At 44.3% G+C, this 24,818-nt stretch overlaps 1 protein-coding gene across 1 annotated transcript in view; it reads right to left on the bottom strand.

Moving 5' to 3' along the window:
* LOC124561711 overlaps positions 1 to 24,818 on the bottom strand; it is a 198,553-nt gene that overhangs the window by 73,596 nt on the left and 100,139 nt on the right. Inside the window, exon 4 of the mRNA XM_047130939.1 lies at positions 6,222 to 6,595. Coding sequence (XP_046986895.1) covers positions 6,222 to 6,595 — 374 coding nt within the window. The remainder of the gene's footprint in view (positions 1 to 6,221; positions 6,596 to 24,818) is intronic.

The following is a 24,818-nucleotide window of genomic DNA, read 5'->3' as shown; positions in this document are numbered from 1 at the left end:
TGAGCAGAGTAGATCCGACCTGGCCCCTCGATCAAGGGTCGCAATGGAAACCGCAAGCTGTGGATGCATACCAGTAGTTTCATTATGATGAGCGATGTTGACGGTGCCAAAATAAAATACGAGCCTTCTAAAATTATGAAATATTGTGAAATTGTCGAAGAATGAAAGTAAATAATTTGTAGTTCGGTGAAGCGCGGATTTGATAACTTTTGTATGTGCAGTAGTGTCAGCTGCCCTCACGCGTCTGCCTGTTACTCCCCAGCTGCGCTCGCGGGTAATAAGGGAATGGCAGCCTCAACAAAAGCCTCCCGCGCTCCACACGTAAAAGCACGACATCTCTCTGTTTGTCGTACAGCATGGGAAGCGATGCCATTTTTAAGAGTTGTCTAGCGTCTCAGAAGCTATACGACATGCGTGATGCTTAGCAGCTAAAATGCAATGGGCTTGTGGTTGGTATTACTATTGAAGTATGGATTAAACACGTTGAGCATTGTATAAGCCGTGTATTCCTTACGTTTAATCATACTATACAGAACAAATCAAACAATAAAAGCATATTCACAAATATGATGAAGTTCAAAGGCCAAAGAGTAAATAGATTTTCCAAACAATCACTATTGTCCCATATTTCGAGTTATATTTTTCATATCCATAATTACCTTGTACTACACACTTTCTAAAGCAGCCTGTGTTCTTCCTCAGCGTTCACACTATCTCCAAACCAAATACCATCAAAATCGGTTGATCAGTGTAGCCGTGAAAGCGCAACAGACAGAGCTACTTTCGCATTTATGATATTAGTATGGTTTGTTCTTGCACTCTGTTATGTGACTGCGTGTGGTATACCCTTCCTTGTAAATACGTTGGAGGTCATGCGTTGATAAACCAACAAACTGGTCTGTTTGCATCAGGTGTTGCCATGGCTACGTGGATCACGTTTGCTCAACATGCCTACAGGGAAGGGTATACCACCTGTATGCACATAACACAGAGCAAGAACAGTGCCCGTACGCAGACCCTAAGCGACATGGGCCGGAGACGAGTGTCACACCTTGCCGGTTGTGACATAGTAAGCTGGAACACCACCACTTGCGATGATTAGAGCCCTGACGATTAACAATTTTTCTCAGTAATTGTGCTAATTATCATACTGTAATGTGTACTGAACACATGTGACATATACCTGAAGACTTGGAGAACTGAATCATACTTTGCTACACCTGAATTTATTACTCAGTTATTTTTCTTTCATTGCACTAAGTCCAACACTATAATACGTTTCCACTTAAGGCATGTTAATCAGAAAATATTGGAACTGAACTCTCTAATATCATACGAATTTGCCAACATCATATGAGCTAATATACATCGGTAAAAGTAGTGGGGCCATTCATTATAAACACTTGCAGCCTAACTTCACAGTTATTTTATTCTGCGTGGAACTAGATAACTTTTGCGATGATTAACGCTGAAAATTCTGTATTGTCATAATTTCTATTGTCGATTTTACCTTTGGGCCTATTAGGTTCTGACCTTCAGCACTGTAATATTACAGCTCTAGTTTTTCCCGAATCAGATGACACCCCTTACTAATCAATAAGTGACCAATTAAGATTCTGAATAATTTACGATTATGAAAAATAATTAGTATTCATGAGCCGGATATTCTTAGCACCGATGCATACAGTGATTCCATAAACTTTTCTGAATTCGTAAGTCGTCACATTCTTTGTAACACTAATATTATCTATACTTATAATCCATCCAGGACACTGTATTTTATGTAATCGCTTCTTAAATGATTGTATAATTTTGCGAAATAACAATTTGCTCAAATGGCAATTTTTGACCAGTCGGATGTCACTCAAAGTGAGAAAGCCAGCGCCCATCCCCGGACGAGTTAACAAACATGTAACGCCTATACTCCCGTTCTCTGTTCACGCTGTAGCTACCCGCAGTTTGTTAACGGACATACGTACGCCTACACCCGCGAAAATTACGTTTTGTTGGCGTATAATAATTTGCAAGTGAGTTCGGTAACTAAAGTTAATGAATATTTTGGGTGAATTGTACTGTGGTCGTTAGGCGACATTGATTGTCAATGACGGGCGAATGAAGTATCGTAGGATGTGGTGGCTTTCAGTTAACGAGTGAACTAAGTGAGCCATTTCAATGTAGTTTCATCCGATTGATTTCTACAATGCTATGACGTTTTGTGCAAATATGAACAGTGTTGTACCACATGTAATTCAGTGACTTGTCGTTACTGTCACTGAGTAACGGGCAGTGCTTCTGTAATGTGTATTTTAATAGTTTTGGACTTCATTTAATGTTTCTAACATTGTACCTTTTAGTAACTCGTTTAATGTTTCTACCATTGTTCCTTTTAGTAGCTCGGGTGCACCGACATGATAGTAAGCGCTAGTAATACCATGACGGCAAAAGACTGGTCATCGTCCAAACAATATAATCTCGAAGCTAATAAAATGTGTGGAAAAGTGCAACTTAAATTGTGGTCTTAAGTATATTTTATCTGAGCAAAAACCACCAAACATACAGTAAGATTTTAAGGTTCAAAACAACAAACCGACGTCCTACTAACGAAGCGACGGAGATTGTAGGAAATCATGATGGTGCTTTACACAGTGGCATTCTGTACAATATCTGATACGAATGGCTGCTGTCAGTCAATGTAAAAACAACCACAAGAGCTTCTTCCAATATTCTGTCACATCACGACCTTATTCGAACCTACAGCATTGATTCAGTACAATCGACTGTCATATACATACCTCTCCGCTGCCGTGACTTACGTCAGCGAAGGATGGTAACACGACCGTCTGGTGCCAATTCTACGCCGTTTACAGTGCTAATGCGACCAGCGTTCTCTTTTAAAGAGGTCACCAGTACTTTTTCTGGTGAGCTTACGGTAGCCAGTAGATCAGCTGAATGAGCTCGGTGCAAGGGGCGTAATGCGACACATAATTTTCTGTAAGAAGGTTCGTTTTATTCAGGATTTCAATGCACCATAATATTCCCCAGTGTTTTGGCTGCAAAAGCCTATTTTTGAATACCATCTCCGTTCAATGGGACGGTCTTACGCCACGTTACTGGGACGGCCTGCATGCCCTCATGATACCACTCTAATGGTCGACGTCGGAGCCAACGTCTTCCTGCATCCGTAATCTTCTCGTCATCCATGTACTGTCCGCCCCCGGTATCTGAGTGGTCAGCGCGACAGAATGTCAATCCTAAGGGCCCCGGTTCGATTCCCGGCTGGATCGGAGATTTTCTCCGCTCAGGGACTGGGTGTTGTGTTGTCCTAATCATCCTCATTTCATCCCCATCGACGCGTAAGTCGCCGAAGTGACGTCAAAACGAAAGACTTCCACCAGGCGAACGGTCTACCCGATGGGAGGCCCCAGTGACACGACATTATTATTATCCATGTACTGCTTCCTGCTGAGTGCGTCTTTTATTGGGCCCAACAGACGGGAGTCAAAATGTGCGACATGCGGGGTGTAGGGTGAGTGAGGATGAATAGTCCAATGAGGCTATGCGAGCTCCTCTTGGGTGCTCAGACTTGTGTGTGAGGCCTTAGGTTCCCACGGAGGAGAATACGTTTGTTATTTTCGTAGCAGCGAACGCCCTGAAGTCGTTTGTTCATGTTCCTGATGATAGCCCAATACATTTCGGAGTTGACTGTGGGCAATGAGGGAGACCATCAAACAGAATAAAATCATAACTTTACTGGCTGATGGTGCGACTTTGAAATTTTTCTTCGGATGAGAGGTGGTGTGACGCCACTCCATCCACTGCCATTTTGTTTCCCAGTTGGAAGTGATGAAGCCATGTTTCATCACCTTGTGACGATATTCGACAAAAATGGTCAAGATGAGCCTCCTAAAGCGTAAGCAGTTCCGCACAGATGGTTCTTCGTTGCTCTTTTTCGACCTCTGTTAGGCTGCGAGGAATCCAGCGGGCACAGACATTTGAGTACCCCAACTGGTCGAGGAGTGTGTCAGCACTACAAACAGAGACATCCAGCTGTGGAGCGAGATATTTGTGATCCGCTGCTCACGTCGAGTGAGAGTGTTAACACGTCCCAACACTGCAGGAATCACAGCTGTGCGGAGCCGGCCGACACGAAGGACAGGTTTACGCGACCTTCTTGCGATGACAAACGCCTCGCCCAACGACTCATCGTATATTTCTTCACTTCCCGGTCTCCGTAGACGTTCTGCAAGTGCCTATGCGTATCTACAATATTCTTGATTTCGCCAGAAGAAATTCAATGACTGCTCTCCGCTTGGAACAACCTCCGGTACAGACGCTACACTATTGGCCATTAAAATTGCTACACCACGAAGATGACGTGCTACAGACGCGAAATTTAACCGACAGGAAGACGATGCTGTGATATGCAAATGATTAGCTTTTCAGAGCATTCACATAAGCTTGGCGCCGGTGGCGACACCTACAACGTGATGACATGACGAAAGTTTCCAACCGATTTCTCATACACAAACAGCAGTTAACCGGGGTTGCCTGGTGAAACCTTGTTCTGATGCCTCGTGTAAGGAGGATAAATGCGTACTATCACGTTTCCGGCTTTGTTAAAGATCGGATTGTAGCCTATCGCGATTGCGGCTTATCGTTCGCGACATTGCTGCTCGTGTTGGTCGAGATGCAATGACTGTTAGCACAGTGTGGAATAGGTGGGTTTAGGAGGGTAATACGGAACGCCGCGCTGGATCCCAACGGCCTCGTATCATTAGCGGTCGAGATGACAGGCATCTTATCCGCATGGCTGGAACAGATCGTGCAGCCACGTCTCGATCCCTGAGTCAACAGATGGGGACGTTTGCAAGACAACAACCATATGCACGAACAGTTCGACGACGTTTGCAGCAGCACGGACTATCAGCTCGGAGAGCATGGCTGCGGTTACCCTTGACGCTGCATCATAGACAGGAGCGCCTGCGACGGTGTACTCAACGACGAACCTGGGTGCACGAATGGCAAAACGTCATTTTTTCGGATGAATCCAGGTTCTGTTTACAGCATCATGATGGTTGGATCCGTGTTTGGCGACATCGCGGTGAACGCACATTGGAAGCGTGTATTCGTCATCACCATACTGGCGTATCACCTGGCGTGATGGTATGGGGTGCCATTGGTTACACGTCTCGGTCACTTCTTGTTCGTATTGACGGCAGTTTGAACAGTGGACGTTACATTTCAGATGTGTTACGACCCGTGGATCTACCCTTCATTCGATCCCAGCGAAATCCTACATATCAGCAGGATAATGCACGACCGCATGTTGCAGGTCCTGTACTGGCCTTTCTGGATACAGAAAATGTTCGACTGATGCGCTGGCCAGCACAGTCCCCAGATCTCTCACCAACTGAAAACGTCTGGTCAGTGGTGGCCGAGCAGCTGGCTCGTCACAATACGCCAATCATCACTCTTTATGAACTGTGGTATCGTGTTGAAGCTGCATGGGCAGCTGTAGCTGTACACGCTATCCAAGCTCTGATTGACTCAATGCCCAGGCGCATCAAGGCCGTTATTACGGCCAGAGGTGGTTGTTCTGGGTAATGGTTTCTCAGGATCTATGCACCCAAATTGCCGGCCGCGGTGGTCTAGCGGTTCTAGGCGCTCAGTCCGGAGCCGCGCGACTGCTACGGTCGCAGGTTCGAATCCTGCCTCGGTCGTGGATGTGTGTGATGTCCTTAGGATAGTTAGGTTTAAGTAGTTCTAAGTTCTAGGGGACTGATGACCTTAGACGTTAAGTCCCATAGTGCTCAGAGCCATTTGAACCATTTTTGCACCCAAATTGCGTGAAAATGTAATACATGTCAGCTCGAGTATAATATATTTGTCCAATGAATACCCGTGTATCATATGCATTTCTTGTTGGTGTAGCAACTCTAAGGGCCAGTAGTGTATAAGGGCTGATGTGGGATTTTCCGCGATGTCCGACAACATATTCCCAATTTTTTCAACCGAGACTGGCAGAGGAAAATATGTGTTGCACTACTAATGGAACGCCTCTCGTCTGGTGTAGTCACTGGTGCCCATTCTAACCTTTTGCCTCTCTGCTTTCTAAGCGCCTAGTTCCGAAGTTACTTGTTTGCTACAGACATCGTCTCTCTGTACTGTTTCTACTGCAGTGCTGTGGGGTGACTAATGACATATATTGTGGCCTAGCGTACCTGAGCACGCGCTGCGTGCGGTCGTACTCGGCGACCTGGTCCTTGATGTGCACCTTGTGCGAGTGGCGCTGGCTGACGGCGATGAGCGCGTGCCGGCCGCTGGGCACGGGCCGCTGCTCCACGCGGTAGTAGCAGGTGGCGTTGCGCGGGTACACGCCCGGGTAGTTGGGCGACTGCACGCGGCAGGCGCGCGCGTCGCAGCGCTCCAGCACGCGGTCGCAGTAAGAGCCGGGCACCAGGTCGCCGCGCCACGCCGGCACGCCGCCACCGCTGCCACTGGCGCCGCCGCTGCTGCTGTTGCCGTACCGCACGCTGGCCTCACCCGCCCGCAGCAGCTTGTACGACAACTTGAAGTCGAAGTTGTAGCCGATACCCTGTTGGCAGTGAAGTGACGTGTACCGTACACAGGCCATGGATCAAGGCAGCCAGGAGGATTCAGTGCGGGGTGATTGGAAAAGAGAGAAAAGGTTTCACACGTGTACAAGGTGCGACAATAAAGTAATGAGACTGATTTTCTTTGCAAGATATGGCAACCCTGCAGACTTACGTAGGCACAATATCTCTGACCTTGCTGCTTCTAGCCCAATGGCAACCCTGCAGACTTGCGTAGGCACAATGTCTTTGACGTTGCAGCTTCTAGCCCAAGCGGCACGTCGATGCAACTGCTCAGTAGTGAGTTGTGCTGTAATAAGCTAACATGTCTTTGTGTCTCTCGTCACAGAAATGGAACTGCATAATATTACGCAATGGTATGCCATTTCTTTTTGCATTAAATTGGGTGAAAACGCGACGACAACTTACGGTAAGCTTCAGAGGGCTTTTGGAGAGGAGGTTATGTCAAGAGCTCAAGTTTTTCGTTGGCATAAAATGTTTAGTGAAGGCAGAACGAATGTTGAAGATGAAGACCGCAGTTCAAATGGTTCAAATGGCTCTGAGCACTATGGGACTTAACTTCTGAGGTCATCAGTCCCCTAGAACTTAGAACTACTTAAACCTAACTAACTAACACACATACATGCCCGAGGCAGGATTCGAACCTGCGACCGTAGCGGTCGCGCGGTGCCAGACTGAAGTGCCTAGAACCGCTTGGCCACTCCGGCCGGCAAGACCGCAGTGGAAGACCATCAACCTCATGGACGAATGTTAACTTGGCCAGGGTGCGTGAACTCGTAAGATCTGATCGAAAATTATCCGTGAAAAGAATTGCAGAAGAACTGAACATCAATAGAGAAACGGTTCATCTAACAATAACCGAAGATCTTAGTATGAGAAAGGTTCAAATGGCTCTGAGCACTATGGGACTTAACATCTGGAGTCATCAGTCCCCTCGAACTTAGAACTACTTAAAACTGACTAACCCAAGAACATCACACACATCCATGCCCGAGGCAGGATTCGAACCCACGACCGTAGCGGTCGCGCGGTACCAGACTGAAGCGCCTAGAACCGCTCGGCCACATCGGCCGGCAGTATGAGAAAGATTTGTGCAAAAATGGTCCCCAAAAATCTCACACCACAACAGCGAGAAACACGTGAAAATGTGACAGCCAATCTGTTAAAGCAAACGGAAATCAATTCAGAGTTGCTGAGCCATGTTATCGCTGATGATGAAAGTTGTTTTCTTCAGTACGATCCAGAGACAAAACGCCAAAGTTCGCAATGGTGCTCAAAGGGATCACCCAGACCAAAAAAAGCTCGCATGTCAAAGTCAAAAGTGAAATGCATGCTTGTGTGCTTCTTTGATTCCAGGGGAAATGTTCATAAAGAGTTGGTGCCTCCTGGACAAACAGTTAGCCAATATTACTACAAAGATATTTTAGAAAGACTTCGTAAAAAAGAGTTCTTCGCTTCGTGCCAACATTGCTGATAATTGGATTCTGCATCACGGTAATGCGCCATCCCATACTGCTCTGTCAGTACAGCAATTTTTAACCTCAAAACAAATTTCAGTACTACAATAGGCACCTTATTCACTAGATATCGCTCTGGGGGAATTTTTTTATATTTTCAAGAGTCAAAGCGGCGGTCAAGGGACACCATTTTCAAACAACACAATATTTCCAAAAAGCTGTGACGAGGGTCTTGGAGGATATTACAGAAGATGAGTTCCAGAAATGTTACCATCAATGGCAGAAGCTCTGGAAAAAGTTTGTGCTATCAGAAGGGAACTATTTTGAAGGAGACAACACTAAACTTGACTAAAACGGTAAGCAACATTTTTTTTCATATCAGTCTCATTACTTTATTGTCGCACCTCGTATAACAGACAATTTATGAAGACAGAAACAAATTGCGCATGATACTGGCTAGAGGAAGATGCAAAGCTTTCTGTATCCACAGACACTATACCAACTCTTAACATGACCACCACGCGAAACGGCAGTCCATTTCGTTCCACACAAGATTGTCCTCCACCTTTCCCAATCCAGCGTTGCAGGATATTGTTGTTAAAGAGAAAGCTGCACCTTAAGATGAAAGTGAGAGGGGGCCCCGTCACGTATAAAAACGAAATCATTGGAATCTTGGTCAAGCTGAGGAGACAATCAATTGTGCTACACTTCCATGTATGACATTCCTGTCAATGTTTCCCCCGAAAAAAAGGTCGGTCCATAAACTTCGTGAACAGAAACAGGAGAAAACACGTTCGGTTTCGGTGAATCTCTTTCACGTTCGAAGACGACGCCAGGATTTTTAAATTCGTACATTCTGGTGGTTTACTTTACCCGATAGATGAAACGGCGATTCGTTCGCGAAGCCAAGTGTTTCTGTTCTCTGCCATATCCTGGGGAACTAAAATGTAACACTCATGCCTTCTGTTACGGTCGTCTGTACGAAATCTCTGCAGTAAGGCTTCATACGCAAGCGACGTCTGAGAAGAGTCCTTTCTTTGAGGAAGCTGGATCTTCTGTCCTACCAACCTTATGGACATCCGAGGTCTGCGTGTGAACGCGTCTTGGATACACTCGACATTTTCATGAGACGTGCGTGGCATACCAGAGCCCTTCCATATTTCTAGGAATTATACATATCAGTCATAAATCTTGTTAACTGAATCATCCGTCGGTTCTTGGTAGGACAACATTATAATAAATGAAAAGCCCTAGTTTGCTTTTGTTTTACAGTATCCTGTTTGTTAAACCAAATGTGTTGACTTTCCTTTTTGTCTCAGTACTGCAGAACAAAAGCAGACTAGTCACAAATCTGCTTAGGCAGAGGCAGCTTCTAGCTGAATAGAAGGCAGAATGTACGTTGCACTTGAACGATGGATTGACATCGCACAATTACCAACACAGAAAATGATTTCTCTTGTGGTGTAGCTGCAATTGTTGCTAAAAACAAACGACAGCGCAGCTACGTCCAGAATTTGAACGTGTCTACAAAGTGACATGCTCAGCATGTTTGTGTGTGTGTGTGTGTGTGTGTGTGTGTGTGTGTGTGTGTGTGTGTTCCTAAGGGACCAAACTGCCGAGGTCATCGGTCCCTAGACTTACAGACTACTTAAACTAACTTATGCTAAGAACAACATACACACACACCCGTGCCCGAGGGAGGAGTGGAAACTCCGGCGGGAGGGGTCACAGTGTGTCTCTAACAAAAACTGAAATTTGTTCCTTCTATTGGAATAGCCCAGTCTTTACTGACTTCCGAAAAACATTTGACTCGGTACCAAATGGTTCAAATGGCTCTGAGCACTATGGTACTTAACATCTGTGGTCATCAGTCCCACAGAACTTAGAACTACTTAAACCTAACTAACCTAAGGACATCACACACATCCATGCCCGAGGCAGGATTCGAACCTGCGGCCGTAGCAGTTGCGCGGCTCCGGACTGAGCGCCTAGAACCGCGAGACCACCGCGGCCGGCTGACTCGGTACCGCATCAACAATTGTTGACATAAGTATGATTATATGTCATACGGAAGAAAAGTTGCGACAGGATTGAGGATTTCTTGGTGGAGACGTCATAGTATGTTACCTCGGATGGAAATCGTCGACGAAGTGAAAATATCTTTAGGCGTGCCCCAGGGAAGTGTTCTGATACCCTTGTTGTTCTTGTTGTATATTAATGACTTGCAGGCAGTATTAACAGCATCTTCATGCTTTTCAGAGATGATTCAGTTGTCTACAACACACTGTGTCAAAAATCTGCATCGAGCGAGGTGGTACAGCGGGGTTAGCACAGTGGACTCGCGCTTGGGAGGACGACGGTTCAAACCTGCGCCCCGTCATCCTGATTTAGGTTTTCCCTGATTTCCGTAAAACGCTTCAGGCAAATGCTAGGATGGTTCCTTTGAAAGCACACTGACGACATCCTTCCCCATGCTTACCTAATCCGATGGGACCGATGACCTCGCTCTTTGGTACCCTCAGCCAAATCAACCAACCAACCAGTCTGCAGTAATATCGAGTCAGATATGGATACAATATCAAAGTGGCACAAACAATGGGAATGTGATATAAGTATACAGAAAGTGAAATTATGCACTTCCGAAAACGAAAATCATATCGTCCTATGGTCAATCATCTCACACCAGTACCGGGGTGTAAAAATTTGTGAGGATATAAAGCGCAATGATCACATAGGCTCAGACGTAGGTAACTAGGGAAAGTGCAGTCAAAGGAGATTGCTTGCAAATTACCTGTGCCTTCCATAGTAGGATATTGCTCGAGTTTGTTGGCTGCTTACCAAATATGACGAACCTTGGTTACTGAACTTATAGGTGGCACGAATGGTCAAAAGTCTGTTTAATTCACGGGAAAGCGTCATGGGAATGTTCCGAAACGTGAAATGGCAAACTTTCGAAGACAGACGCAAATTAGCCAGTGAAAGTCTTCTTAAACAAATTTCAAGAACCAGTATTTCAAAAAAATGGTTCAAATGGCTCTGAGCACTATGGGACTTAACATCTATGGTCATCAGTCCCCTAGAACTACTTAAACCTAACCAACCTAAGGACATCACACAACACCCAGCCATCACGAGGCAGAGAAAATCCCTGACCCCGCCGGGAATCGAACCCGGGAACCCGGGCGTGGGAAGCGAGAACGCTACCGCACGACCACGAGATGCGGGCAACCGGTATTTACCGTATAATCTAGACATATCTGCAGATCCCTACACGTTGATCCCGTAAATGGTGTGGCGACATATTAACTACAGAGAACACGGCGATGCGCAGGGAGTCGTACCTCCTGTGCTCCGTACTGGATGAGAACGAGAAGAAATCCTAACACGTGCTACCATGCTAAGTAACCTTCGCCATGCGTTCACAGTGATTTGTCGAGTACGTATATAGATGCAGATGATCATGACAATACAAACGCTCAAGGAAACAGGGATAAGCGATACTGCTTCCTTTCCCTGTGCTGGGCACCTGTCTACTAAAGTCATTTTGCTGGTGGAACTATACGGTCCAATCACGATAACGTGACTACCGACTATGTTTGACGTCAAAGTGCAATATGCTCTCACAGAGGGCAGATGGCCGTGCTAGCACTGGACGGTATACAGGGTGTAAATTTTAAGTTGAAAACCAGAATAACTCCAAAAATAAGCTTCACACGAAAAAATGTGTAGAATCAAAAGTTGATTATTTTCGAGGGGGACATCTGCTGGTGCTAAAATTAGCCCGCCACCCCAGCCCCCTGGGGGTGGGACGGGAGGCAACTTCAAAATTTCAAATGGGAACCCCCATTTTTTATTGCCGAATCAGCTTCTACATAACAATCTACGTATTTTGTCTTAAACATTTGTTTTGACTCTTGGTAGTTGGCGCTGTAATTCAAGAAAATCCATGTTCTCATTTTTGCGTGGAAAATGGTTACGGATAAATAAAAAATACTTATTTACTTCGTAAATTTCGATCTAATCTCCCACTGATAACACAAAAGGAATGTGGAAGAGTATTTCCAAAAATTATTAAATGAGGACAGAGAAGAATATCTAGAAGAAGGAACAGGGGAAGGTAAAGGACATGAAGATGATGAGATCCAGATTTTAGAAAGTGAAGTGCTTCAGGCGTTGAGAACAGGAAAGAATGGTAAATCACCGGGACCAGGCAATATCAATCTGGTGTGTCTGAAATATGTTGGTGACAAAATTGTGAAACTGATAACACAGCTCTTCAACAAAATGATACATGGAGATACAATACCGAACGAGATGAAGCTAGGTTACATTAATACAATATTTAAGAAAGGGGATCGCAAAATTTGTTCAAACTATCGAGGAATTTGTGTTACAAACACAGTAATAAAAATTTTTGCGAAAGTAATTAAAAACAAACTGGAAAAAAATTTTAGAACCCAAGAAGAACAATGTGGATTCACGGCTGGGAGATCATGTGTAGACCATATTTTCACATTACGACAGATTTTGGAGAAACATAGGGAAAAATCAAAAAATATAGGATTAATTTTCATAGATCTAGAAAAAGCGTATGACACTGTTCCAATAAAATTACTTTGGAGAGCACTGCATATGGCAAACATAAACCATTCCTTGATTAAAATAATACAACAGATGTATAAAGATAACATTTGCCAAGTGAAAGTTGGTAATAAACTTTCACAGAAATTTAGAACAAGCAAAGGCCTTTTACAGCGCTGTCCCATGTCACCATCATTATTTAAAATCTATATAAATATTAGCCTTAGAATATGGTCTCGTAAGTTTAATAGTATGGGATTAGAAATAAGAGATGGAGTTTACCTACATCATTTATTATTTGCTGATGATCAAGTAGTCGTAGCACAAGATGGGGAGGATGCTAACTATATGTTCAATCAACTAGCAGTAGCATACAAAACGTGGGGTTTGAAGATTAATTACCAAAAAAACAGAATACTTGACTAATGATTCAGATGAGCTTTACATTGAAGGAAAGAAAATCAAAAAGATAAACACTTTCTGTTATTTGGGATCCGTTTTAGAAATCGAGGGAAAATCAGAGTCAGAAATCAATAAAAGAATTAGTAGCGGACGGAGAGTGATTGGGATGCTTAACTCAGTCTTATGGAGCAGGACTGTAATGAGCAGAGCTAAAAAATTAATAAACAAATCCATATTAGAGAGTGTGGTTCTGTATGGAACGGAGGCCTGGACAATTAACATGAAGCACATTAAAAAATTACAAGCTCTAGAGATGGACTTTTGGAGAAGATCGGCAAGAATCTCCAGGAAAGAAAAGATAAGGAACACAGAAGTAATAAGGAGAATGGAAATAAAAGAAAGAACATATGATGTAATGGATAGGAAGAAATTAAAGTGGTACGAGCATGTACGACGAATGGAGAAAGCCAGAATACCAAAATTGATACTGGAAGGGGAACCGGAGTGGAGAAGAAGAAGAGGACGACCTATGACCACCTGGCTCCAAAATGTACAGCACACAATGAGGAGAATGGGCGCACACGAAGAAGACACACAAGATCGAATCACCTGGAGAAAAATTTTGAGAATATATTTTAAGAACGTTTATTGTTTGTATTGTAATTTCCAAGTAAATTATTATGTTGGAGATAAGCCTCTGTAATGAGGAAAAGCTCAAAAAAAAATTTCGATTCGCTAAAACTAAAACTCTCCCTCTCTCCCCATAGGGTGGGATTTGAGAGAGAGGAATTAGAGTTTTACAAATGGTGAAAAGCAAAATTTATCCGAATCTGTGGAAAAAATTAATATGTGGGTCAACAGATGTAAAACTCTAATTTCTCTCTCTCAAACCCCACCCTATGGGGAGAGAGGAAGAGTTTTAGTTTTAGCGAATCGAAATTTACGAAGTAAATAAGTATTTATTATTTATTCGTAACCATTTTCCACGCAAAAATGAGAACTTGGATTTTCTTTCATTACAGCGGCCACTACCAAGAATCAAAACAAATGTGTAAGACAAAATGTACGTAGATTTTTATGTAGAATCCGATTCTGCAATAAAAAACGGGGGTTACGATTTGAAATTTTAAAGTTACCTCCTGCCCCACCTCCATGGAGCTGAGGTGGCGGGCTAGTTTTAGCACCAGCAGATGTCACCCTCGAAAATAATCAACTTTGTATTCTACACATTTTTTCGTGTGAAGCTTATTTTTGGAGTTATTCTGGTTTGTCAACTTAAAATTTACACCCTGTATAAAGCGTGTTAAGGCAATGCGCGGAAAACAGTGCAGGCGTTGTCGTTATGTGGAGACGGAGCGACTCATCTGGCGTCCAAAAGGGCATGATCGCTGACTTTCGGACCAAGGGCGGAAGCATTTTCGAAACGACTAAATTTGTAAACTGTTCGCTTGCCGCCGTGGTTAAAGTATACCACACGTGGCCAAATGGCGCTGTCAAAAACCGACGCCGAGGCAACTTTGCAGCACAACGGGCCATAGCTGACAGCTGGGAACGACGGCTACGTAGGTGGCTCCACATCGATCTCGGTACCTTCCAGAACCCCAATGACTCTCCTTCTGCGCGTACTGCAGCTGTCTGTACTACAAAAAGGTGATGAATCAGAGTTCTCACACGTGGTTACGTTATTGCGACTGGACAGCGTACCTTGAGAGAAGAGCTTTAGTCTTGTAATTTAGAAGTGTCTAACGGGGAACTACAAGAATCATTAGACTGGGAGATAATGGGGTGTAAGTGAGATTTCTACCATTTCAACCTAATATCGTAATTGTAAGCGCACTACTTTTTTTGTGGGAGAAGTGTGACAATTCTGCTTCGTCCCACGACCGAATAAGGCACTCCATATTTGTAGACTGCTTAAATCAGCAGTGGGCTGGAGAGGTAATTTGTTCGCGTACCACATAATTGGTTAGCGGAAAGAGACCTGGCTGGCGGTGGATCATTTAATCCTTTGTCCAGAGAAGTAGCTGGTTCTCAGATGAATATCTTAGATCCATAATACTCCAGGCCAAACCTTATTATTTCATTTCTGGCACTTTGTCGGATACGATATTGATCAAGACGTACTCCTGTTTCTGCTCGTGAACACCGTTCCCCACGTCATAAAATTCTTTTAATCCTGATAGAAATGTTGTAGTCTCTGCCGTCTGCCTGCAAATGACAGTGTTGCTGTTTCTTGTGGATTTTGGTGCTTGTGATTTGTCTTTTGGGCGCGGAACTTTACGAACAGCACGATCATGAATCTGGGTGGCTAGACGGCGATTAGAATTGCCGTCCCCCCACCCGAATTTGGGTCCAGTGTCTTACCACTGGGCCATCCTATTCGATTCGCCCGTTGTGTCTGCACATTTAACATTACTGGTATGGATATACTATAAATAAATAAGTAAAATTAATGAACGGAAATAACTAATACTAAATCCCTGTACGTAATACTCCCAATTACTACTTACTTTTCAACATGCAATAATTCAGCAGCAGCTCGTAATCGTAGACGAGGTGCTACTACTTCAGCGGTTGCAGTCGAGTATTATCCCGAACTGACAGCTACGTTCATTTATTCATTATTACAATTAGCACCACTAAGTATGCAGATGTAATCATAAAAGTACGGCGAGGAAACGGGAGGTGGAAATGCCTTGTGAAGTATGCTCTCCGACAAAAAAACGACACACCACGAAGGAATTATCCGAATAGAACGGGAATCGGTAGATAAGATGTACACCCGCTTTGAACTGAGACATGACGATCAGCGAAGACTTAGGTTGGAGTCGCCTGGACAGCAATGGGATACGAACCTGATTGTCGCCTCCATAAGGTCCGAGAGCCAGGAGTGTAGGTCTGGTGTGGCATACCGTTCGATATCAGGACACCTTTGGTTGCCATCCGCGGCATCCTTCAGCACAGCGACACTTAGACGAAATTCTGTACCCCGTTTTGTTACCCTTCAGGCAAGCCATCCTCGGCCTGTGTTTCAACAAGATAATGCCCGTCCGCACAGATTTTCTATTGCTTTTCTTCGCGCTTGACCAATTCCTCCTAGGTCAGCAACGTCGCCGGACCTCTCCCGAATTAAGAATGGGGATTTATCCATATTGAGAACAACAACTGTCCTATTACACTTCCCTGGGACACTCCTGACGATATCCTTGTCTGTGAAGAGCACTCGCCATCAAAGACAACATACTGGGTTCTATTATTTAAGAAGTTTTCGAGCCACTCACATATCTTTGACCTTCTTCCATAAGCTCGTACCTTCGTTAACAGCCTACAATGCGGCATTCAAATGCTTTCCAGAAATATGTAAATATGGTACCTGCCTTTTGCCCTTCATCCACAGTTCGCAGTACATTATGTGAGAAAAGGGCAATCTGAATGTCGCCCGAACGATGCTTTCTAAAATCGCGCTGATTCGCGGACATAAACATCTCAGTCTCAAGAAAATTTATTATATTCGATCTGAGAATATATTCAAGGATTATGGAGCAAACGTAAATTAAGGATATTGGTCTGTAATTTTGCGGGTCCGTTCTTTTACCCTTCTTACATACTGGAGCCATCTGTGCCTTTTTGCAGTCGTTTGGGACGTTGTGCTGGGTGAGAGATTCACGGTAAATTCAAGCCAGGTAAGTGGCCAATGCCATAGAGTACTTTTTGTAAGATCGAACAGGGATTCCATCCGGATCTGGTGATTTATTTACTTTGAAATCTTTCAGTTGTTTCTCTAAGCCAGGGATGCTTATTACTATGTCGTCCATACGGGAATCTGTCTGATGGTCAGATAATGGTAGGTTTGTAATGTTCTCCTGTGTGAACGATTTCTTGAACGTGAAATTTAAAGCTTCGTCTTTATTTTTCTGTCTTCAACAATCACACCAGACTGGTCAACAAGGGACTGAAAGGAATCCTTAGACCCGCTTAGCGATTCTACGTAAGATCACAATTTCTTCGGGTTCTCTGCCGGATCTTTTGCTAAGGTACGTCGGTGGTAGTCGTATGCTTGGCGCATAGGTCTGTTCACAGGGGGCCGAATCTCTACTATTCTTCGCTTGGCGAAATTTGTGCGTTCCCTTTTGTACCCAGAATAGAACAGCCTCTGCTTCCTCAGTCTCCTCCAAATTTCGTTATTATACCATGGTGGGTCTTTTCCATCTTTTTCCACTTACTAGGCACATAACTCTCCTGACCACGATTTACAGTCTATTTAAACTTTGCCCATAATTGCTCTACATCCATCTTACTGTAGCTAATGGATGGCAGTTCACTGACTGAGTGAGATACTAATAACACCTTATCTGCTATATTTAGCAGAAATACTCTCCTAGCCTTCTTGACTGATTTATTAACTTTCGTAACAACAGTTGTCAAAATGGCTTAATGATCGCTAATCCCCGTTTCTACACTGACGTAGTCAATGAGGTCCGGAATATTGTAGCTACAAGGGCCAAGATATTTCCATTGTGTACTTGCTACCTAGCTGCTCAAGACAGTTCTCAGAAAACGCGTTCAAAAGTTTTTCGCTTGAACGTCTATGTGCATCCACCCACAATGAATCCATAGACATCCCAGTCTATACTCGATAGGTTTAAGTCGCCTCCAACTAGTATTTCCTAATCCGGGTATTCACACGCTATTGACCCCAGAATTTTTTTGAGTGACGCTAGAAGTGTCACAGCAGAATCCGATGGCCGGTAAAAACATCCACCAAATAACTTGGTTTCATATTACATCTGTTATACTCGACCAGATAAACTCAACTTTGACCTCACTAGAGAAAATATTGTTTTCAACTGCAATGAAGAATTCTGCTGTCAACTGCACTCACATTTCGACCACACATACGCTTAAAATCTGGCTGGCTTCAGTGTGAATTAAGAGGCCTCGCCTCTTCTACCTACCAGGCAAGCTGTGGAGATTGTACTGCGAGGTTAATGGATCATTCCTCGACCTTTTGTGGGCGCTACTTTCACTGGGTGCAGTTTACAGACGGCGCGATTCTGGACACAGGCAGACACAGTCGAGTAAAGGTTGAGTACTGGAGCTGTCACGTAAGGATACCCAACGCTTTGCCGATGGTGGGATGTAAGGACGGCGAAGTGAGCCGCGACTTTTCCCTAAGGTGAGCAGGTGAACTGGAACGGTTACTGCGTGTGGTTTCCTCCGGACGAGCGGCTGTTCCTGGACGAGTTCAGGAACTTAGAGAAGTTGACCACAGTCACTTGGGTAGACTTTAATTTTGAACAGCAGCGTGGTGTTTGGCACTTATAATATTTCTGCATGAATTTGCAGATTTAGAAGAGGTTGTCACACTGTATTTAGGATACCTTCTGAACAGCAGCACGGTATTTAGGAACTAATGAATTCTTCATCGAGGTCGCAGACTAGTGATTGCACTTACACCATTAAGATGAGGTGCAATAAACATTGTGTTGAGGAAGTTTTTATTTCGCCAACCATTTACTGTTATCAAGAACTTTTGGAAGCAATAACTGGACAAGGAGAAAACCGTGTGGTCGTTCCCTAGAAACCAATGTAACCAACTAGCTTTAAAATAAGTCACACACACTTTAGTTTCTTTCACATGAATTGCGTATACGGAAGGATCGGCAAGTGGCAGCACGCTCTGCATACTAGGACTGCTGTCATTTTTTATTTTTTCATTAATTCTGACAGTTTTGATGCGATCCGACAAGAATTCCTCTCCTGTGCCAACCTCTTCATCTCAGAGTACCACTTGCAACCTTGAAGTTTTAACAAATGTCCAGTCATCCTGTCCCTTCTTCCTATTAGTGTTTTTCATATATTCCTTTCCTCGATGATTCTGCGGAGAATCTCCTGATTTCTTACCTTATCAAGCAACATTTTCAACATTCATCTGTAGCCCCGCATCTCAAATGTTTCTGTTATCTTCTGATTCGGTGTTCCTATTGTTCATGTCACACTACCATACAATGCTCTGCTCAAAGAGTACGTTCTCAGAAATTTCCTCTCCAGATAAAGTCTTGCGGTTGATACTACAAAACTTCTCTTTGTCATGAACGCCCTCTTTGCAAGCGATCGTCTGCTTTTCATGTCCTTTCTCCGTCCATCATAGATTATTTTGCTGCCTAGGAAGCAGAATTCTTTAACTTTGTCCACTTTGTGATCCCACAATCTGATATTAAGAATCTCGCTGATCACATTTCTCCTGATTCTCATTACTTTCTTCTTTCGTCGATTTACCCTTAATTGATATACTCATTAGACTGTTCAATTCATTCAACAAATCCTGCCATTGTTCTTCATTTTCACTGAGATTAGCAATGTCATCAGTGAATCTTATCACTGATATCACGCCAACTCGAATTTTAATCCCTCTTTTGAACCTTTCTTTTATTTCCGTCATTGATTCTTCGGAGTACTGATCAAACGCTAGAAAGAAAGACTACATCCCAACCTTATTAATCCGAGCCCTTCGTTATCGTTCTTACAATCTTACTGTTCCGTCTTGATTCTCGTTGCATATCATATGTTGTCGTTGCTCAGAAACTACTATTCTGTAGGACTCAAAGTGCCGTTTTGTCACTCCCTGAACAGTTCCGTTTCTCGCATGTTTCCTTCACCGCACACATTTCGTGCCTGACTCGAGCCAGGTCGGTAGTTTTCGTATTCCTCCAATTCATTACTTCCTACTGTCCCCGAATGAGGGAAACGCTTTGTTACTGGTGTGTCTTCTTTTCCTCACGTCCATGACGAATGGCTATTTTCCGTATTCGCCAACACCCGTCGGCACAGCATGACGTTGAGATCTTTTCCACTCTGCAGTTCGTGCCAGCCTCGAGCGGGGTTGGTAGTATTACTGACTCTCCAACTCCTTCCTTCCACACGATACAATTTTCTCGATGGGGCTAATCACCAGTATTTCGATAATCCATAACGTTGAACGAGAATTTTCACAGGGCTGCGGCAAGTGGATGAAGCACAGATGGTGATGACCAGTGGCTTCCACAGCATCACCCACTGCCAAACGGCACAATCACCAAGTCTGCCAGTAGCGGCCATTGTGGCACAGTGACGTGGGTACATTGTTTGGAATTATTTTCCATACTATCGCTACGCCAGTACTTTGGAACGGATGTCAAAGAAGGACGTTTGCATACTGTTGCTTTTTAGGGTTTGAAGCCTCAGTCGGTAAAAACAGAGCCCGCATTGAATCACTTTGTTGCCCATCCATCTAAATGTTAAGACTCTTTTTTCTCAGGAACAGGCAGGGGTAGCAAGTTGAAATTTATGTTGAATAGCGATCTACCCAGCTTCGCACAGATAGCTCTAATAGCTAAAGCCGGAGTACTTGTTTATAATATGTAGCGAGATAATGCAAGTCCGCAGCTCGTGGTCGTGCGGTGGCGTTCTCGCTTCCCACGCCCGGATTTCCCGGTTCGATTCCCGGCGGGGTCAGGGATTTTCTCTGCCTCGTGATGACTGGGTGTTGTGTGATGTCCTTAGGTTAGTTAGGTTTAAGTAGTTCTAAGTTCTAGGGGACTGATGACCATAGATGTTAAGTCCCATAGTGCTCAGAGCCATTTATTTGAGATAATGCAAGACGCTCTCGGTCAAAGTTACGCTACGCCTCGTTTTCTGAAGAAGTTTCCAAAGTGCGAGTTAAATCTTGAAGTTCTCGAGCTGTGGCAACTATCCCGTCACGATCTTCATTGGATTTTTGACGCCGCATAGTACTCAACCTTTCAGCCCTTCTGATGTACTGAGATAGACTCGACCTTTTTTAGACATTTTTATTCATAAACAAAACGAAAACAAATTGTAATAAGTAGGTACCCAAATTACAAAGCGAACTCAGTAAATTCGTTTTTCCTAGCCAAAAATAAAACATAAATAAAATCTGTGGAAATAAGCAAAGCAATGTCGTCAAGTTTTTAATACACACAGCGAAATCAGCAAATCCATGTGTTCTACCCAAGTAAATTTAGTGTTTGTTTGTATTCGTACAGACATGATTACAGCGCTTCATTCCGTGACTCACGCTAAACCTCTGAAAATAGTTGTAACTGCGGTAAACACTCTATTGGCTCTTGGGTGTTCTACACCAAGATGATCATGCTACTGAGGGAAACATACAAACTCCTGAACTGACCCAAACTTCGGAAACTTTAAGTTACGAAACATTCTTTTTTTCTTGATACAATTTTGATGGAATAAAGCTTATATGTTGCACATAGCTACGCTCAATGTAGCTGTGAAAATCCCATGAAAATTCGTCTAGTAGTGTTGGACATTAGCGTCTTCAAACAGACAACAAAACATACATACAAAGCTCTTTAAATGAGTCTTATTATATTCTGTTATACTCTGTATATCATTCAAGATCAGCTTTTGCCAAATACTATCAGTGTACAGCTACGACTGCTCCACAGTTGTATTGTTAGTACAGTTGACTACGAGTTCTGCTCTTACAAATTTAGCTGTTACCATAAATTCAAGTAGTGTTGTGAGGACTGTTCATAATCTTATGGAAGAGAAAGATCTGTGCAGGGAAAACAATCTATTCAAATGACTCATTCATTTATTCCACAAAACTTGCTAGGTTAGTAGAAAGAGTATTTACACTCATGATCATAAATTTAGGATAATTCCAGAATGTGGTGCCACACAACGCGGCACTACACAAAACTGGCGCTAATAGCATAGGCACATAGGGAACACACACGACACAGATCTGTAAGTCCACAGTATTGATGATAAGTTGAGAAAACAGTCCCGAAAAACATGTGCTACAAAACGCCACTGTTTCCTGCGTATGTACCCCGACATTAATATGGAATATGATCACCATACACACGTACACAGACCGCACAACGGTGGCATACTCGGATCAGCTGGTCGAACAGCTGCTCGGGTATAGCCTCTCATTCTTGCACCAGTGCCTGTCGAAGTTTCTGAAGTGTCGTAGGGGTTTGAAGACGTGAAGCGATACGTTGACCGAGAGCATACCAGACGTGCTCGATGGGGCTTAGGTCTGGAGAACAGGCAGGCCACTCCTTTCGCCTGGTATCTTCTGTTTCAAGGTATTCCTCCACGATGGAACCTCTGTCGAGCAGTGCGTTATCACCGATCAGGAGGAAGGTGGGACCCACTGCACCCCTGAAAAGGCGGACATAATGGTGCAAAATGACGTCCCGATACACCTGACCTGTTACAGTTCCTCTGTCAAATACATGCAGGGGTGAACGTGCACCAATCATAATCCCACTCCACACCATCAAACCACGACCGCCATACATGCCCCTTTCAAGGACATTAAGGGGTTGGTATCTGGTTTCTGGTTCACGCCATACGAAAACCTGGTGAGAATCACTGTTCAGACTATAACTGGACTCGTCCGTGAACATAACTTGAGACCACTGTTCCAACGACCATATACTGTGTTCTTCACACCAGGCTTTAAGGGTTGTCCTGTGACCAGGGGTTAGTGGAATTCACCTTGCAGGTCTCCTGGCGAATAAACCATGTCTGTAGACTGTGTATCTGGAGACAACTGTTCCAGTGGCTGCGGTAAGGCCCCGAGCAAGGCTACCTGCAGTATTCCGTGGCCGTCTGCGGGCACTGATGGTGAGATATCGGTCTTCTTGTGGTGTTGTACACTGTGGACGTCCCGTAGTGTAGCACCTGGACACGTTTCCTGTCTGCTGGAATCGTTGCCATAATCTTGAGATCACAATTCGTGGCACACGGAGGGACTGTGCTACGACCTGCTATGTTTGACCAACCTCCAGTCGCCCTAGTATTCTACCCCACATAACGTCATCAATATGTGTTCTTTGAGCCATTTTCAACACGCAGTCACCGTTAGCACTTCTGAAAAGTCTGCACACCTACTCACTGCACCGTACTCTGACATGCACCAACACGCCTCTGCGTATGTGGACTGCTGCCAGTGCCTCTGTGCGACGACCGCAGGTCAGATGCACCGCATGGTCATACCCCGAGGTGATTTAAACCCGCAAAACGCTCACCAGAGCGTTGTTTCACCAAGTATCAGCATTATCCTTAATTTATGAGCATGAGTGTATGTATAATGGCTTCACCAATAAAGAAATTCAGCAGCGAAAATAAGGAGTGACTCTGTAACTGTTGTGTGTGACCTCTTTTTCTTAGGGTTAATCCAGTCTACTACCGGGTCCTCTGTATTGGAGGATTTGGCAAATTTGTTTTTATTCAGCTCGGCGACCGGATCCCATCCTGTCACCACCGTCGTCACTTTCCTATGGGAGTGCAGTCTTGTGCGCCACCTGTCCCTGAATTTCATAAACACAGCCCAAAAACCACACTCAGCCTGGCCGGTGCACCAATCGCGGCCGTTTCTTTGCCGCGCAGATTCGATCAGGGTCTGGGTCACATTCCTGTCTCACAAGATGCGTGATACACGAAAGCAATGCATCACATTTTTTTCACCCAGCAACAGTGGTACGATTGCGAAACTTCCGGTATGGATTAGTTAAAGTTCCGGACTGCGCGCGTAAATTTTCTGTTTCCTCCGACAGATAGCGTAGGTACAACAGTATTTCAAAATGGAGTCTACAAGTCAAGTGACATACGTTACAAGCAGCCTGGCGTCATTGAATGTCTCACTGCGGTGTAAAAAAGTCTGGGGAACATTGACAAACGTTTGTGTGCGGTTTATGGAGCACGGATAGTCGCTGGGCAAAGAGGATGAGACCATCACAAGACGGCGATTTGACAGAGTTCCATGATTTGCAGCGTTCGGGGAGGCCGTCCACCGCTGTCACGCCTCACGAGGTGCAACTTGCTGGTGTGCTCATTCGTGATGTCAAGAGGCAGCACCATTATTTCTGAAGCAACTGCGCACACATAAGCCAAACTGAAGAAGCACTCCCAGCGACTTTGGTGTTAAAACGATCCAGGTGATCGTCTGATTCAACGCGATGACACCCAGCATCACACAAGTTTGATGATTTCAGAACATATCACCAAACAGGATTGGACAGAGTTACCTCATCAACCCTACAACGCTGACCTGGCTCCCACAAAGTTCCACTTGTCTGGGCAATTAAGGATGCCAATCATGGGGGACATTTTGAGGATGACGAAGAGGCGATTCGCTCAGTGAAGATACGACTTCGTGACCAGAACAAGGTATGGTACCGTGTCGCAGTAGGAAGACCACTTAACGGGAAGGAGATGACAAAGTAAAATAGTGAATGTAGAAAAATCATCATTATTTCTTGCGTGGACGTTTCAGTGTGTTCAGTAAATAATTTTTGATGAAAAATAATGTGGTGCACCAGTTTCTGCACCTACAGAGTTGGTTGTAGAGTCAATTTGTAGGTTAATACACCACGTTTTGTCTCGATTAGTTCGCCAGAGCCGAGCAGCACCGTATGGAGGGCTAGCGGCAGTTGAGTTAAAGATTTAAAGATGGCTGCCATCAGTGGACGTGAGCGTGGTAGCTCTGTCGGCGACAACAGTCCAGAATAATTTCAGTACCAAATATGCTAGAGATCCTCGTAGCAGGCTTTCAGTTTATGAGTGGTATAAATGTTATGTAGAAATAGGAGGCTCGGTGAGACATGGGAAATCATCAGGTCGTCCAAACACATCTGGCGACGTCGTTGAGCGAGTGAGACAACGTCTTGTCAACAGCCCAACGAAATCGATCCGGCCTGCATCACGCCAACTGCAAATCCCACAT

This window comes from Schistocerca americana, chromosome 1, assembly GCF_021461395.2.
Source record: "Schistocerca americana isolate TAMUIC-IGC-003095 chromosome 1, iqSchAmer2.1, whole genome shotgun sequence".
Taxonomy (NCBI): domain Eukaryota; kingdom Metazoa; phylum Arthropoda; class Insecta; order Orthoptera; family Acrididae; genus Schistocerca; species Schistocerca americana.
This window is presented reverse-complemented; position numbering and strand designations above follow the sequence as displayed.